Raw genomic sequence first — 14746 nt, 5'->3', positions numbered from 1 at the left:
TGATGCCCGTGATGGGGGCGGGCTATTTCAAGTGCTGTGTGGCATGTTAGGTTTAGCACACCTACATGCTTTAACATGGCATCAGGCCTTAAATTTTTTTCTAAAATAAATCTTAAACAGTGAAGTATTTCAGCATATTTCAAAGCTTACTTAAGGTAGCAACAAGGTATTTTAGCAAGATAAGATTTGTAAAGTTGACTATCTGGAGAAGAAATTAGTTACTTTTCTTCTAATTTTATTTCCTTCTTAAAAATCGTAGGGATATCTCAACCTTTAATATATAGTAAAATACACAAGTCTTTCAAATTTTTTAACCTTAACTTTAACCTAACATGCTGCTTCAAATGATAAATATCACTGATAGAAGGAGTAACATTTTGAAGGCTGATTAAGGAATTAAATATTAAATTGTGCCTGTCAGTGCTCAACAATTATTAAAAAGCCTTTGTTATATAAAAAGAAAATAGGTAATTAAATCTATTTTGACTGATGTATTATACATTAAAAATTCTGTTTTCTAGGAAGTTTCAGCGAACCTAATTTTGCTAAATCTTCTAACTCGCTAAAGGTGTTCTCAATTATAGCATAAATGGATAAATAAAAATAAGATGTAGAAGTTATTTTCCTGTGCTAATTAAAGCTGAGCCATGAATTGTTGTACTCAGTGAGCAAATGGCATGTGACTTACTACTTTTTACTGAGGAGAACCGAACTGATTTAGCTCATGTCCACCATTAGCTTTACAGTTTTCAAATATGTTTTGTGTCTGCATGCTCAGAAACTCTTATTTACGGAAAATAAGAGTATATAACATGGTATATTATTATCTCTGGAGTATGGATATAGGAGAAACTTTCTTTTAATTGTATATTTTATTTATAGAAAAATGTCAAAATTAAAAGTACTCTCAAAAGGTTTTTTTCCAACAACAATGGCAAGAATTAACTACGTAAATGTTTATATTTCACATACTTCTGTTCAATGTATCTTGTTCCCATGCAGATTCTATATAGAATGATCAGTTTTATAGGAGCAAAACGTAGCATAATACAAGAAAGCAAACAAAATAATCAGTGTATTTGGAGATTTAGTAATTATCTTTATCCTTAGAAGCTTTGCTCAGAAGTTGCAGGCCTAAGCTGGGGATGATAATAGAATTGTGCATGAAGTACTTTGTGAGTGTCGTGGTGGGAGTGACTGATGGACCCCACCCTGCCCCCCCCCCACTCCCGTCAAGGAAAGTGACAGTTGCATAAAAAGTAGTATTTAATATGATTGAATCTTGAAGGCGATGTGTGAAATGGAAATCATCAAAATAGCATCACCAGCAGAGAAAAGAGCACTAACAAAGCCACAAGCTTGTGGTTGGGCTCGTCACTTGTGAGGTGGGAAGATTTTGTTGGGGAGGTGACTGTCACAAGGCTGTCTAGGGCTTTTAATGCCCTCTTAGAGAATCCTTCATGGTGGGAACCACCTTGGAGACCCAGGCAGGGCTGGTAAAATGGGCTGTCAGTACTTGGTAATGCTGGACTGAGAATGCTTTCTGGCTTTTCTTTGCTGTTTGCTCAGCCTTTTTTGAGAATTCCAGAGGACCTCAAAGAGTCTGTTTTTATGTTTGTAACTAGTGTATTGTTCCCCTCCATGAGCTTGGGTCATTGAGACTTGACTTTGGAGCACATGTGTGTGTGTTTCCCCACTTGCTGATGAAGAATCATCAATGAAACGGGAACACGTCATTACTTGAGCAAGCTGTAGGCATCTGAAGTCCACATTCTGTATTTGGTTTCTTGCCACCATAGAGCTAAGGAGAACCCCGAGTCTCGGAAGTTCCAGGTCTGACACTTCATGGTTTTCTGTTTTTCCTCCACAGAAATAGAGAAGTTTCAAAAAGGAGAAGGCAAGGATGAAGAAAAGTACATTGATGTGGTGATTAATAAGAACATGAAGCTGGGACAGAAAGTGTTAATTCCTGTAAAACAGTTTCCTAAGGTAAGACAGGTGTGCACTGCAGGCGTGTTCATCTTTATCACAAGGGAGCGCTTGTTTAATTTATATTCTGTTTAGTGTCTTTTTGAGATGTTTTCCCTTCGCAGAATATCCCAACATGCATACTTTTAAAATTAATTGAAAACTTATTTAGTGATTCTGTCCTTTCTGTTTGACTTTGGTGTGAGTTATGAAGCCTTAAAAATTATTCTTCTGAGTTATATTTCAGACTTCAGACAGACAGTTCAACTTTTTCGTGCTGTAGTTTTTCATTTGTAAGATAAGCTTGGTTGATAAGAATTAAATAAGATTATCCACGTTAAATGCTTTGCATCGGGCTTGGCACATAAATATTCAAAAAATTCTCTAATTCTCTATTCTGGAAAGAAGTTTGATTTTTATTACATTGAGCACAGTTACAATAAGTACTTTTAAAGCCGATCTAATTATAAAATCTTTATCATCTTAGATTTGGCCTAAATTGATGCTTTTTTCTCTGCTTTCTTTTTTCTTTGCGTGTCTTTGTACATGATGTATGCATACTGTTGTATACATTAGTAGTTAATTTCTTTTGAGTGCAGAACAATAATCCATTACCTGAATATACCACAGTTTATCCGTTGCCTGGGCAATTTTCAATTTTGAGTTATTATAATTAAATTGCTGTGAACGTTTCATACAAGTCATTTTGTGACCATATGTTTTCATTTATTTCTAGTAAATACTTAAGATTTAAATGGCTGTGGATTTAGTTTTATAATAAATTGCCATAATTTTTTTCCCCTAAACGGTTGTATTTGTGACATTTCTAGAATAACACATGCAAAGTTGTGGTTATTCCATACCTAAACCCTTATTTGATGTTGTCAATCTCTTTAATTTCAGCCATTCTGATAGGGTATTGGTATTTTCATGTGGTATTAATTTGTATTTCCTTGATAATTTATTACCTGGTGTGCATTTATTGACCATTTATATATCTTCAATTTTGAAGTCTCTTTTGAGATCTTTTTCTGCTCTCTGGGCTGTGTGTCTTCTTATGATTGAGTCATAGGAGCTTTTTTAAAAACATATTTCCTGTATCATATCTTTTGGTGGATATATGTTTTGTGAATATTTGACTCAATCTGTGGCTGCCTATTATTTTCTAAATGGAGTTTTGTGATACATTTTTAAATTTTGATGACGTGTAATGGATCAAGTTTTTCTTTTATGACTTTACCTTCTGTCAACTAAGAAATCTTTGCCAACTTCAAGGAAATGTTAGAATCCTTTAAAGTTAAAATGATCATTTCTTCCATTTCCTCTAAAAGCTTTAAACATTGTAGCTTTTAATTTTATGTCTGTGATACATCTCAAATTAGTTTTTATGTACAGTATGAGATAGACAGTCAATTCATTTTTTCCTCATATGGATATCTAGTTTTTTCAATGGCATTTGTTGAAAGATATTTTCCTTCCACTGATTGTGTTGGTACCTGGGTTGGAAATTGGGTGACTGTGTTAAGTGAGGATCTATTTCTATACTTTCTGATTTATTTCATTGATCTATTTATGGATCATTATGCCAGTACCATACAGTCCTTATCATTGCAGCTTTTTATAGTAAGACGTGAAGTTAGGTAGTGTAGTCCTTTCAACTTTGTCCTTTTCCAGGATTGTTTGGATGTATATCCTTTGCAACTCTATATAAATTTAAGAATTAGTTTTGCAGAACATTCTGCTGGGATTATGATGATGTTGCATTGATTTTGTTGGTCCATTTAGGGAGCTCTGACATCTTAATAATATTAAATCTTCTTCCTTGAATACAGTGTATCTTTCCATTTAATTTCCATCACTTTTAGGGGAAAGGTCTTGTCTTTTGTTATTCTTACTCCTAAAAGTATTTTATGTCTTTTGAACACTTGTAAAATGAATATTTTGAAATATTCTCTTCCAATTTTTTGCCTATAATAGAAACTTTTGTATATTGACCTTGTATTCTGCTACCTTGCTAAAATTCACTTGTTTTCATAATTGTTTTATAGAATCTTCAGAATATGCTATGTACATAATCATATTATCTGCATAAACAGTTTACTTCCTTCTTTCCAGCTTTTATGTTTATTGTTATCTTGTATTATTACTTTGGCTAGGATCCCTAGTATAATGCTTGAATACAAGTGGTGAGATTAGGCATTTTTCTCTTGTTCACATCAATGTGGATAACATTAAGTATTTTACCAGTAAGTGTGGTAACAGCTGTGGGAATTTGAAGTTTTCTTCTGCTTTAGCTTTGTTGACTATTTGATTCTGACTGGATGCTGACTTTTGTTGAATATCCTTTCTGCATCTACTGAAATGAGCACAGGATTTTTCTCCTTTGTACTGTTAATATAGTGTTAATAAATTAAACCAATTTTGCATTTCTGAATTAAAGTCTACTTAATGATATATTATCCCTTTTATACATTGTTGGATTCAAATGCTTCTGTATTCCTGATAGTGGCCTATAACCTATATATATTTATATAAAATATTGTATACATTTATGTAAATATTTATTTATACATAAATATATATTTATAATAAAGTATACATAGACTAATATTTATATATATAAAATTATATAGTGAGTGAAGAAGTGTCCCCTCCTTTTTTTTTTTTCCCTGTAAAGAATATATGTCAGTTTGGTACTGTATTTTCTTTATTATTAGATAGAATTTACTAGTGAAGCTATCTGGGCCTGGAGTTTGGTGGTATGAAAATGTTTCAAATATATATGTTTATATATGAATCAAATATCATATATATTTGGATTGTATTATGTAACATTGTACTACACTGTGGAAACTGGATTCTGTTCTGTTTCTTTGAGGAATGTTGATATTTTTGGATTCAGACTGCAGACTGTTGGATGGGAATACAGAACTTAGTTTACCTCTTAGTTGGACTTTTACATTTATTTTTGGCATACATGATCGGCAGATTTTATACACAAAATATGGGGCTCCCCAGGTCTAACTGCCATTTCTAGCATTCCTCCCATTGATTTCAGCCCTGTGTTTGCCTCAAACTCTGCTACTCAGCTAAAAAGGTCTACAATCAGTAAATTCACCCAGGCCATTCCCTTCTTTCAACTCTTGACTCCCTTCTAAAATCTCTTTGATTTTGAGCATTCTACAGACTTTAGATGGTTGTTTTTTGTATTTTGTTCCACATTTAGGAGTTTATAGTTGTTTAGCTATAGATAGCCTATTAGGAATTTATTTAGCTCCACTTGCAAAAACTGAGGATATACATTTTAGTAAATGGAAAACTGTTATGAACGTTTTATAGACTACTAATTACTAAGCAAAGCACAGCTTATGGAAACTTTAATAAATTAATTTGCCAGGCTTGATGTGCACTATATGCTCAATATGCAGCAGGAGGAGGGGTGCAGAGACTCTGTCCCTATCTCTAAAGAGTTCATGGTCTAGCAGATGCTTAATCTGAAGTTAACACTCTGCTGTGTATAAGTAATTATGTGACAGGAAGTGTTTGAGCTAAGTGTTTGAAATAAACCTCAAATGTTGTTTTTCAGTGTCAGCTTTGAGGAGAATAGGGGAAGACAGATTATAATTGCTGTGTCTCACAGAGAGCAGAGTCCATTTCAAGTCCTGATAATGTCTGAAGTAGGCTGCTTGGAAATCTGCTTTCAGAATGCAGAAAAGGATATTTCTGCTTAGCAAATTGAGCATTTGAATCTCAAGCCAGCCTTGTGTAGAGGCTAATATAGCACTCACATCAGTTCTAAGAAAAAAACTTTGATGCTGGTGTCAGTTACAGGCTGAGCTGGAGGAAGCCCCTCTGGAGTAGCAGTGGGCGGGCAGCTTGGTGTGGGATTGAGGGCACCACACCTGTTCAGCGAAACTCCATCTAATATGATTCCATTAACCGAATAATTTCTCTTCTCTTAATGAACCGATTCAATACTCTTTCAGTGGTACAGCGTTGGACATGAGTCCTCAAGTGTTCAAACCCAAAGTACATTTGCTCTCTTGAGTATGTGTGCGAGCTTAGAAAGTATGAAACTCAAACACTGTTTCATGATTTTTTTTTTTTTTTTTTTTTAAGACTTTAAGCTGTAGAAATTCTCCTCCATATTACTTGTGGGTAAACTCTAACTCTTGGTTCTGGACAGTGACTAGATGTAAGAATTAACCTAAGTGCCAAATCTCTGTTGGAACAAGGCATGCTATCTATGAGGACCTTGAATGCCTTGTGGTTTAGATTTTACATTGATGGGTTTTTTTTAATAAGCAGTTTCTTCATCATTGAACCTATCTATCCATTCATATACCTAACATTTATGGAGGGTCTCCTCTGAGCCAGGAATTATGCCTGGAAAACAAACTGATTAAAATTTGCTTTTTTGCACAAGGAGTTCTAAGTTTTGTGGGGCATGGAGATGAATCCCCCAATGAGTATAATACAGTGTGAGGAGTTCAATGTTGGGATGCTCTGGAAGGATACAGGATCATGTGACAGTCTCAGAAGCCTTCCCTAAGACTGTGAAGGAGCTGGCAGGGGTGGTGGGGCAGTGGTCAGAAGTGAGCTGGGGAGATGGAGGGGTGGCCGTGAGAGAGGGACGCAGGGCAGAGGGCGTTTGAGACACTACCAGCCCCCATCCTTGGCTAAGCAGGGTAATTTCAGTGTGACGTGCAGGTTTTCATTAACGATTTATAAATAAAGTGCTACGGGAGCTGTGTACAGGGGCTGCCCCCATCACTGTGTTTATTAATATAAGGTTGGGTTGGCCAATGGGGGCTGCTTTAGAGTCTGAGGTGGCTCTCCAGGTGTTTATTTTAAACTTTATCAGGAGACGGAATGCCACGTGTAAAGTCATGCTAGGGTAAAAGAAGGCTTATGGACCATTTTAAAAACTTGTTATCTAAAATTAAGCTGTATCTTATCCCTATATATCATTATACATGCTCTATTGCTATGATAAGATTGTCTTGTTGTTGTTGGTTGCTCAGTTGTGAGTTGTGTCTGACTCCTTTTCTTTTTTTTCCAGTGTTACAGCTCTGTTTATTTAGATGATAGCAGGAAAATCCATCTTCAAGGTGTGAGGGCACTTGGATACAAAGACGGGAAGAGAAGAGCGCCCCATCGTGTGTGGGGGGCGGGGGGAGAGGGAGAGAGAGGGAGAGAGGGAGAGAGAGATTCACGGGAGAGAGAGAGAGCGAGAGCGTGTCTGACTCTTGGCAGGCTCTTCTTGTCCATGGAATTTTTCAGGCAAGAATACTGGAGTATGTTGCCATTTCCGTCATACTGTTAAATAAAAAAGGAGAAGCAACATGCAAAACAGATAAAATTCTAGTTGCACATTTATTTTAAAAAAAAACTATCTTGAATCTTAGGAGCAATTATTTTCTGGAGGGTAGGCTTCTATGCTGTTTTCTACTTTGGAAGTGAAAGTGTTAGTCACTCAGTCCTGTCTGACTCTTTGTGAGCCCGTGAACTGTGTAGCCTGCCAGATTCCTCTGTCCGTGGGATTCCCCAGGCATGAACACTGGAATGGGTTGCCATTTCCTCCTCCAGGGGATCTTCCAGACCCAGGGATTGAACTCAGGTCCCCTACATTGCAGGCGGATTCTTTATCTTCTGAGCCACAAGGGAAGCCCTTGTTTAGAAGTTTTCTACTTTACATAGGGCTCCCTGATTAACTCAGTTGGTAAAGAATCTGCCTGCAATGCAGGAGACCCCGGTTCAATTTCTGGGTTGGGAAGATTCACTGGAGAAGGGGTAGGCTACTCACTTCAGTATCCTTGGGATCCCCTTGTGGCTCAGCTGGCAATGTGGGAGACCTGAGTTCGATCCCTGGGTTGGGAAGATCTCCTGGAGAAGGGAAAGGCTGTCCACTCCAATATTCTGGCCTGGAGAATTCCATGGAGTCATGGGGGTCATAAGAGTTGGACACAACTGAACGACTTTCACTTTCTCTTTACATATTACTATACTATAATGTTTTAATAATAACTTGGTGTCACTTTTATAATTAGGTTAAAAAACACATTCCCATTTGGGGAGGAAAAGCCCCAGATTGTTAATTTAGGAGATACCTGTGTACTATTACTGTGATTTTTAAGATTTACTGTACTGATTTAGACTCGGCAGGTTTAAATGAAATTTATTAATTTTCTTAATTTGATTATTGTTGTTTAATCTCTTAAAGCAGTCTAATGCTTACATATTATTTTCAGTAACTTTATATTAATATGGGTTCTTACATTAAATCTCTTCCTATTTTATGCATATTTTAATTTGGTATATTTACTGTCTCACAGAAGTTCTTCAGTTAAGAGTCTTTGAGGAGAAGAGAGAAGTGTATATAAAAGCATGTTTCCTCTGGAGTTTGAAATAAAGCTCGGGAAACTTTCTTTGCTAAGGTTGGCTCTTGTTTTTCCCTTATAGTGAACTGCAGATAATTAAAAATCCATGAATCTGCTACTGGTGGAAGACTATTTCATAGAAGTCATCCTGTCTTTAAATTTTTCCTAGAGTAGTAAATATTTGACAGTCATATTGGTGTGTTAAAAGTTGCCTTTTCTGTGATAAGGCAGTGATCATTGCCCCTCGTAGTATTCATTAAGCCTTGGGGCCCTGTGGGGAAGCGGCAGGGCAGTTCTGGAGCAGAGAGCCTTGTTAGGAAGAGTGTGGCCCGCAGACTGTTGCTTCACGGAGCACAGGCCCCCTCCAGGCCAGCCTCTCCCCTCCTGACTGCCTGCATCGCACAGTGGGCTGGAGGGGAGTGCGCTGCTAAGGGGAAGAGTCTCTTTCCAGGCTGCTTTTCTTCTTTTCTCAGAGGTCTTCTCTGGGCCCTTGAGATCTTGTGATATACACCCCTGTGTCATGAGAATTGGAAAGTTGATATTTGTGAATATGATAGCTTTCAAAAAATATAGTGAAGGAATTTCAAATCTTATGCTGTGACTTTCCCCTTATTCTCTTTTAAAATGCTTGATTGTTGATCCAGAAAGTAGCCCCTTAGCTTAAGAATTCTTAAGTGGAGTTCAGAAACAGCCATACATATGTAGGGGCTCATGAAAGAATTTATTCATTTTTTTTAGAGGTTTATTGTTTTTATTATGGGCTTCCCTGGTGGCTCAGACAGTAAAGAATCTGAGTCAAATGAGTAACTAAAACTGGTTGTCATGTAAATCCATGGCTGATTCATGTCAATGTATGGCAAAAAACACTACAATATTGTAAAGCAATTAGCCTCCAACTAATAAAAATAAATGGAAAAACAATAAAAATAAAACTTTGGTTGTATATAGCAACCCCCCCCCACCCCCAATCTCGTTACATTTAAAATCTAGAAATGTTACCATTATATGAACTCTGGTCACAGTGTAGTACATTGAGAAATTGAAGTCTGTGATGGATATTTCCTGTGTCAGTCTTTTTTTTTTTCTTTTCCATCACTGCTTCCTTTTGAGAGGTGATAGAGGATAGGTCTCTTAAGTGTATTGCTGAGCCAAAAGGTAAAACAATTTTAATGCTTAGCAGTATATTACTGACTCAGGTGTCTTAAATTGATTGTACTGTTTATTTTGGCCCTGGGCCCCGTGAAGCCCTCCAGGTTGAGTCGACTGAAAATTGCGCAGCTGTTCTGTTGGACACAGGAAGTGTGAACAGAGCTTAACCGTCTCTTCGGGGATCCCCCACCCCCCACAGGGGTAAAATGGCAGAAATTCAGGAGATGGCCCGAAGTATGAACTGAAAACAAGGGATTGACCCACAATTACAAGAAACCAGGGGCACTTAGTCTATATCCCGAGACAGTGGCAGAAGGAAGCGGGCGGGGTGGCAGTCAGCCCTCTGGGTGAGGCCCCGGCCGTGGGAGTGTTTGACACAGGGCCGGCACAGCTTTTCCTGTCTCTCCGCCCTTCCCTCCTCTGGCCTCTCCCCTTCTCCCTTTCTCATCAGGCTAAACGCCTACTGCACCACCTCCACTTGGCTATCCTTATATTTGGCGTGTCCGTAAGTGAGCCTCCTACTCTTCTGGGCAAACCTGCGCTCCCGTGTCAGTGAATGACAGACACACACGTATCTAAGAGCCCATGCCTAAAACTAGCACATCACTTTTGTCTGTTAATTTCCTCTTCACTTACCTCTCCCAGCCCATTCAGAAAGTGCAGTGATTTACACATTTTGTTATTTCTACTTATAAATTAATTCTCTCTCTGTGTATTCCATTGCCACCCCTTAACTTAGACCTTTGTCATCCCTCACCAGTCCTTCGTAATATCCTCTTACCCACTTTCAAATCCTCCATCCCCTTCTCTACATTTGAAGCCAGACTATGCAGTCTGAGATTTTCTGGATCAACAGTTTCAAACTTACGTATATATGGGCTCCATTGCTTGTGTTATTTGTTTTGTTGTCCACCCATCCCCCTACCCCCACCCAAAGAATACAGTCCAGCTTTGAGCAGACAGAGATTAAAAAGCACGTAAAGTGGATGATTTCAGATGGTGTATCACTTGCGTGTGTCTGTGTATGTGTGATTTTCCCCGTATCATCTCCTGAAGAAGTCACTTGTATATTTTACTTGATTGATTTTCAGAGTTGCTGATGTCTAAATAAGTAGGGCTGTTTACCATTAAAGTAGATGCTATGTTAAAATTACAATCAGTGGTGCAGTACCAGATAATCTCAACCACTACTGATAATGCTTAGTGATTTGTGGTTGGGAAAGTAATCAATCTAAATAATAGTATTTATATAGATCTAATATGTTGCAGTGATTCTGCAGCAAAGAAAATCAATACAAGCTATGTTGACCAGTGCCATTTGATTTGGGGCAAAATAAACTTTAATTGCACAAGTGTTTATTGAGAAATCATTATGCAGGGAAGATGATGAATCAAATATGGGTCCTGATTACTCTCCAGGGATTTACAGTTGAGCAGCAGAAACACAGTAAATTTTTTCCAAATGACAGAGAGTAAAGACCATACTGACCTAAGAGAGGTGGATGGACACTGCAAGAACTTACAAGAGTGAGGGAGAGTTATTTCTGGAGAAAGAATTACAGGTGGAGCTAAATGTAGTCCTTAAGTATAAGTTCAGGACGTTAACAAGCAGAGATGAGAGGGAAGTGTGGAGTAACTTTGGGGCCAAGATGATTTAATTATGGAATGTAGACTGTGGCCGTCGTTGGAATGGTGATGACCAGTGTGGAAAGCCTGTGGTACTGTACTTGTGCATTAGACTTTTATATAGCCTAGGGAGCCCTGAAAGATTTATGACAGATATAAATAAGCAAGTAGAATGTATAGTAGGAAGTATTCTGCATTATAAAAGATCTTACCTTGTTTTTAAACTCCTCAACATTTAAGAATGATTAATTTAAACTCAAGTTGGAAATTGAACTTCCATGTAAAAGTGATTGTTATTTTTAGAGGCAATGATCAGAATCATGAAAATTATTGTCAGTAATCCAAAGCTTGATCCAATAACTAAGTATCCTGAGAAACAAGTGTTTGGTTACGAAAGGGGCTGCTCGGTTTCATGTGAATGAAACAGTCTGCAGTCTGTTGTTAGGTTTACTACTGTTTGGAGTTTTGCATTTATGACATTGACTTAATTCAAATGAGATCAGTATTCTGAATACCAACTAGAAGGTGGGTTTATTTATTTATTGTGTTAGTGGTTATTGGAACCTAAAATGGCTGGTAAAGCTAATGAAAATAGTGAGCTGGTCTTTCGTTTCAAGAGAAGATAGGTTAAAACAAACCTCATTTATTGTCTTTTAATTCTTGCCATTGGGCCATAATTAGGTGAATGTGGAGATGACGAACCAAATGTTGTTTCTTGACAGTTTAATTCTTCTCCCCAGTTAAGTCTAGAGAGAGGATGTGGGGTGGTGTTTTCCAGAGAGGGATGTTGAGTCCAGCCTTACATATGGGTGCTAGAAAAACATGCTAGAATTTCTGTTGTATATAGCCTATGGTTTCTGCATCTCAGCCCTTACTTTTATTAACTTCTCACGTGTTAATCTTTACACATTTTAGGAGGAGGGAAGGATGATCTCCTGTTCACATATGAAAAACTAAAGAACAGAGAAGTTAAGTAACTTGGCTAAATGTTACACAGTAAGTCACAGGCATTTGAATTGAAGAAATCTGGCTCCAGAGTCCATGGTCTTGTTCAAGAAATTAAGCATTGTTTATTACACAGGTTCAGGCTAGTCCTGTTACATGGCTCATGTGAGCGCCAGGCAGTGAGACCGGATCCTGGCGTGAAGAGGGAGTTCTCCACGGCAGACGCTCCCGCCAGGCTTTAGTCACTCATTTGCTCTCGGTGGTTGGGGCACATACCTGCTGGATGTGTCTGGTTATGGGCTGTTGGATTGTGTCTCCTAGTTAACTTACCTTTCAGTACACAAATATTGTCGCCAAAGAGACTGCAACTTCAGGGCTACTGGAGATGCAGTCTAAGCGAGCAGGAAGACAGCGGCGCCACTCACCCCCTGTTCCCGTGCAGGCTTAGGCTAGGACAGTGCAGGCAGCTCCATCCAGCTGGGCATAAGGAGAGTCTTCTCGATTCGGGACTGGTTTCTGTATCTGGTTTGTTAATAACGAATCTCTTAATCTAAGAAACTATTGAAATATTAACCAGTGGTAGGCCAGGTGTAGAATTTTAAAATAAATAAATGTATACATAAACATAGCATCAGCTTCCCAGGTGGCAAAGTTGGTAAAGAATCCTCTCGCCAGTGCAGGAGACAAAAGAGACACGAGTTTGATGCCGGGGTCGGAAAGGTCCCCTGGAGAAGGAAACGGCAACCCACTCCAGTATTCTTCCTGGGAAACCCCATGGACAGAGGAGCCTGGTGGGCTGCAGTCCAGGGGTTTGCAAAGAGTTGAACATGACTGAGCATGCACATGCACACATGCACACAGACATCTATATGCATACACACACATTCATTTTACATACGTATAAAATGTAGTGTGTGAGCCAGGAGTACTTCGTGACTGCCTAACCTGGGATCTGGATCACTTGCCGTTACAGTCTGTAGGGAACACTGCGTCTGCCTTCACCCAGGACTGCACCCCTGGACCTGCTCACTCGCGTCTTTCCTCTCTCACATGTTCTTAGCTCTTCAGAAAGCTTTACAACTCCTGTCCAACGTTTTTAAAGTTTCTAAAAATTATATCCTCTCATTTCTCACATCCAACTTTAGAACTAACCCTATGGAAATAAATTGCATTGTTTATTTCTTACAGTACCTCCATATTTTACAGTCTTTCTAAGATGTCTTTGTAAGGATTTTATTTTATTTTTATTTATTTATTTATTTGTGTAATAAAGTTTTATTAAAGTATAAAGGAGATAGAGAAAGCTTCTGACATAGGCATCAGAAGGGGGCAAAAGAGTACCCCCTTTGCTAGTGTTAGCAATGGAGTTATATACTCTCCAATGAATCCAAAGAATGTCTGGAGCTTGCAAAGACCCACTCCCATAATTTACATTTTAAGATAACAGAGTTGGCCAGAAGGTTTAATCCAAAAATTGTCCTCAGGCAGGATACATCCTTGTAAAGACCAGACCTACTCCCATAATTTACATTTTAAGATAACAGAATTAGCCAGAGGGTTTAATCCAAAGACTGTCCTCAGGCAGGATACATTATTGTTATATAATCCTAAGGAATGTAGAGGAAAAAAAGTAAAAAAGTTTGTCCTTTCTTCCTCCTTGAATATCCCAGACCTCTCTCTCCTTGGGGACCCCTAGACTTCTTATCAACCTGCCTAGGAAATGACTTTCTCATTCCCCCCTTTTCTTTTAGGAGAATTATGTTGCCTAGGGAAAAGGGGCGTCGTTCTCATTCCATAACTGCTTCCGAGCTGACAAGGGGCGTTGTCCCTAAATTGGTGAGGCATCATATTCTCCTAACCCTCATAGTGAGGATGTCTGATCCAGGGGCTCCAAGTAATAGTTGGAGGAGGCTGTGGCACTCATAGGAGCTCGGACAACTATTTGTAAATTAAAAGCTTTTAGACGGTTAGAAAACCCCATTATACAGTTACAGACATAAGGCAAAATAGTCATTAAACCAAGTTAAAATCAAAATGAAAAGTCACATTATGTCCATAGTTACATCAGTCCATCTTAAGGTTGTTAGATGTCATCAGTTTAAGAAGAGGCATCACATGTGATTGTTGAAGGTATTTGCAGACTTGGAGAAAGTCCTTTCCTTGAAGTGGAGATGTCCACCATGGAACGCCTTCCACTGATGAAGAGGGGAGTGCTCCGCAGACCCAGCATTTAGACAGATTGTGGAATGCAGCATAGGAGTGAGCCCAGGACAGGAAGGCATTGTCTTGAGGATCAAATGGCAGACTCAGGATTTCTGGAGTCAGCAGAAGTAGGCACACATAGATTATCAGGCCCATCTTGTCCTGAAGGATCCCGGACGAGCCCCCAAGATGAAAGGTTGTTGCTGAACGATATGACACGGGATTCTTGGCCTCCAGAGGAGACAAATTCAATCCGGGGCCAGAGACGAGGCTGGATTGCTCAGAGCTTTTGTGTAATAAAGTTTTATTAAAGTATAAAGGAGATAGAGAAAGCTTCTGACATAGGCATCAGAAGGGGGCAAAAGAGTACCCCTTTTTAAGGATTTTAAATAAACATTTAGACTTGATAAGATGCTCAATTACCAGACGTCATTGTGCAGTTAGGGCCCGTATGCCAGAAACACGCCTCCTTCCAC

At 38.6% G+C, this 14746-nt stretch overlaps 1 protein-coding gene across 2 annotated transcripts in view; it reads left to right on the top strand.

Moving 5' to 3' along the window:
• The window catches only part of KHDRBS3 (KH RNA binding domain containing, signal transduction associated 3), a 157449-nt gene that overhangs the window by 54352 nt on the left and 88351 nt on the right, over nucleotides 1-14746 (top strand). For both annotated transcript variants that reach the window (XM_061123140.1, XM_061123139.1), the window contains exon 2: nucleotides 1871-1989. In XM_061123140.1, coding sequence (XP_060979123.1) covers nucleotides 1871-1989 — 119 coding nt within the window. The remainder of the gene's footprint in view (nucleotides 1-1870; nucleotides 1990-14746) is intronic.

The sequence above is a fragment of the Dama dama genome, chromosome 21 (assembly GCF_033118175.1).
Source record: "Dama dama isolate Ldn47 chromosome 21, ASM3311817v1, whole genome shotgun sequence".
NCBI classification, from domain to species: domain Eukaryota; kingdom Metazoa; phylum Chordata; class Mammalia; order Artiodactyla; family Cervidae; genus Dama; species Dama dama.
This window is presented reverse-complemented; position numbering and strand designations above follow the sequence as displayed.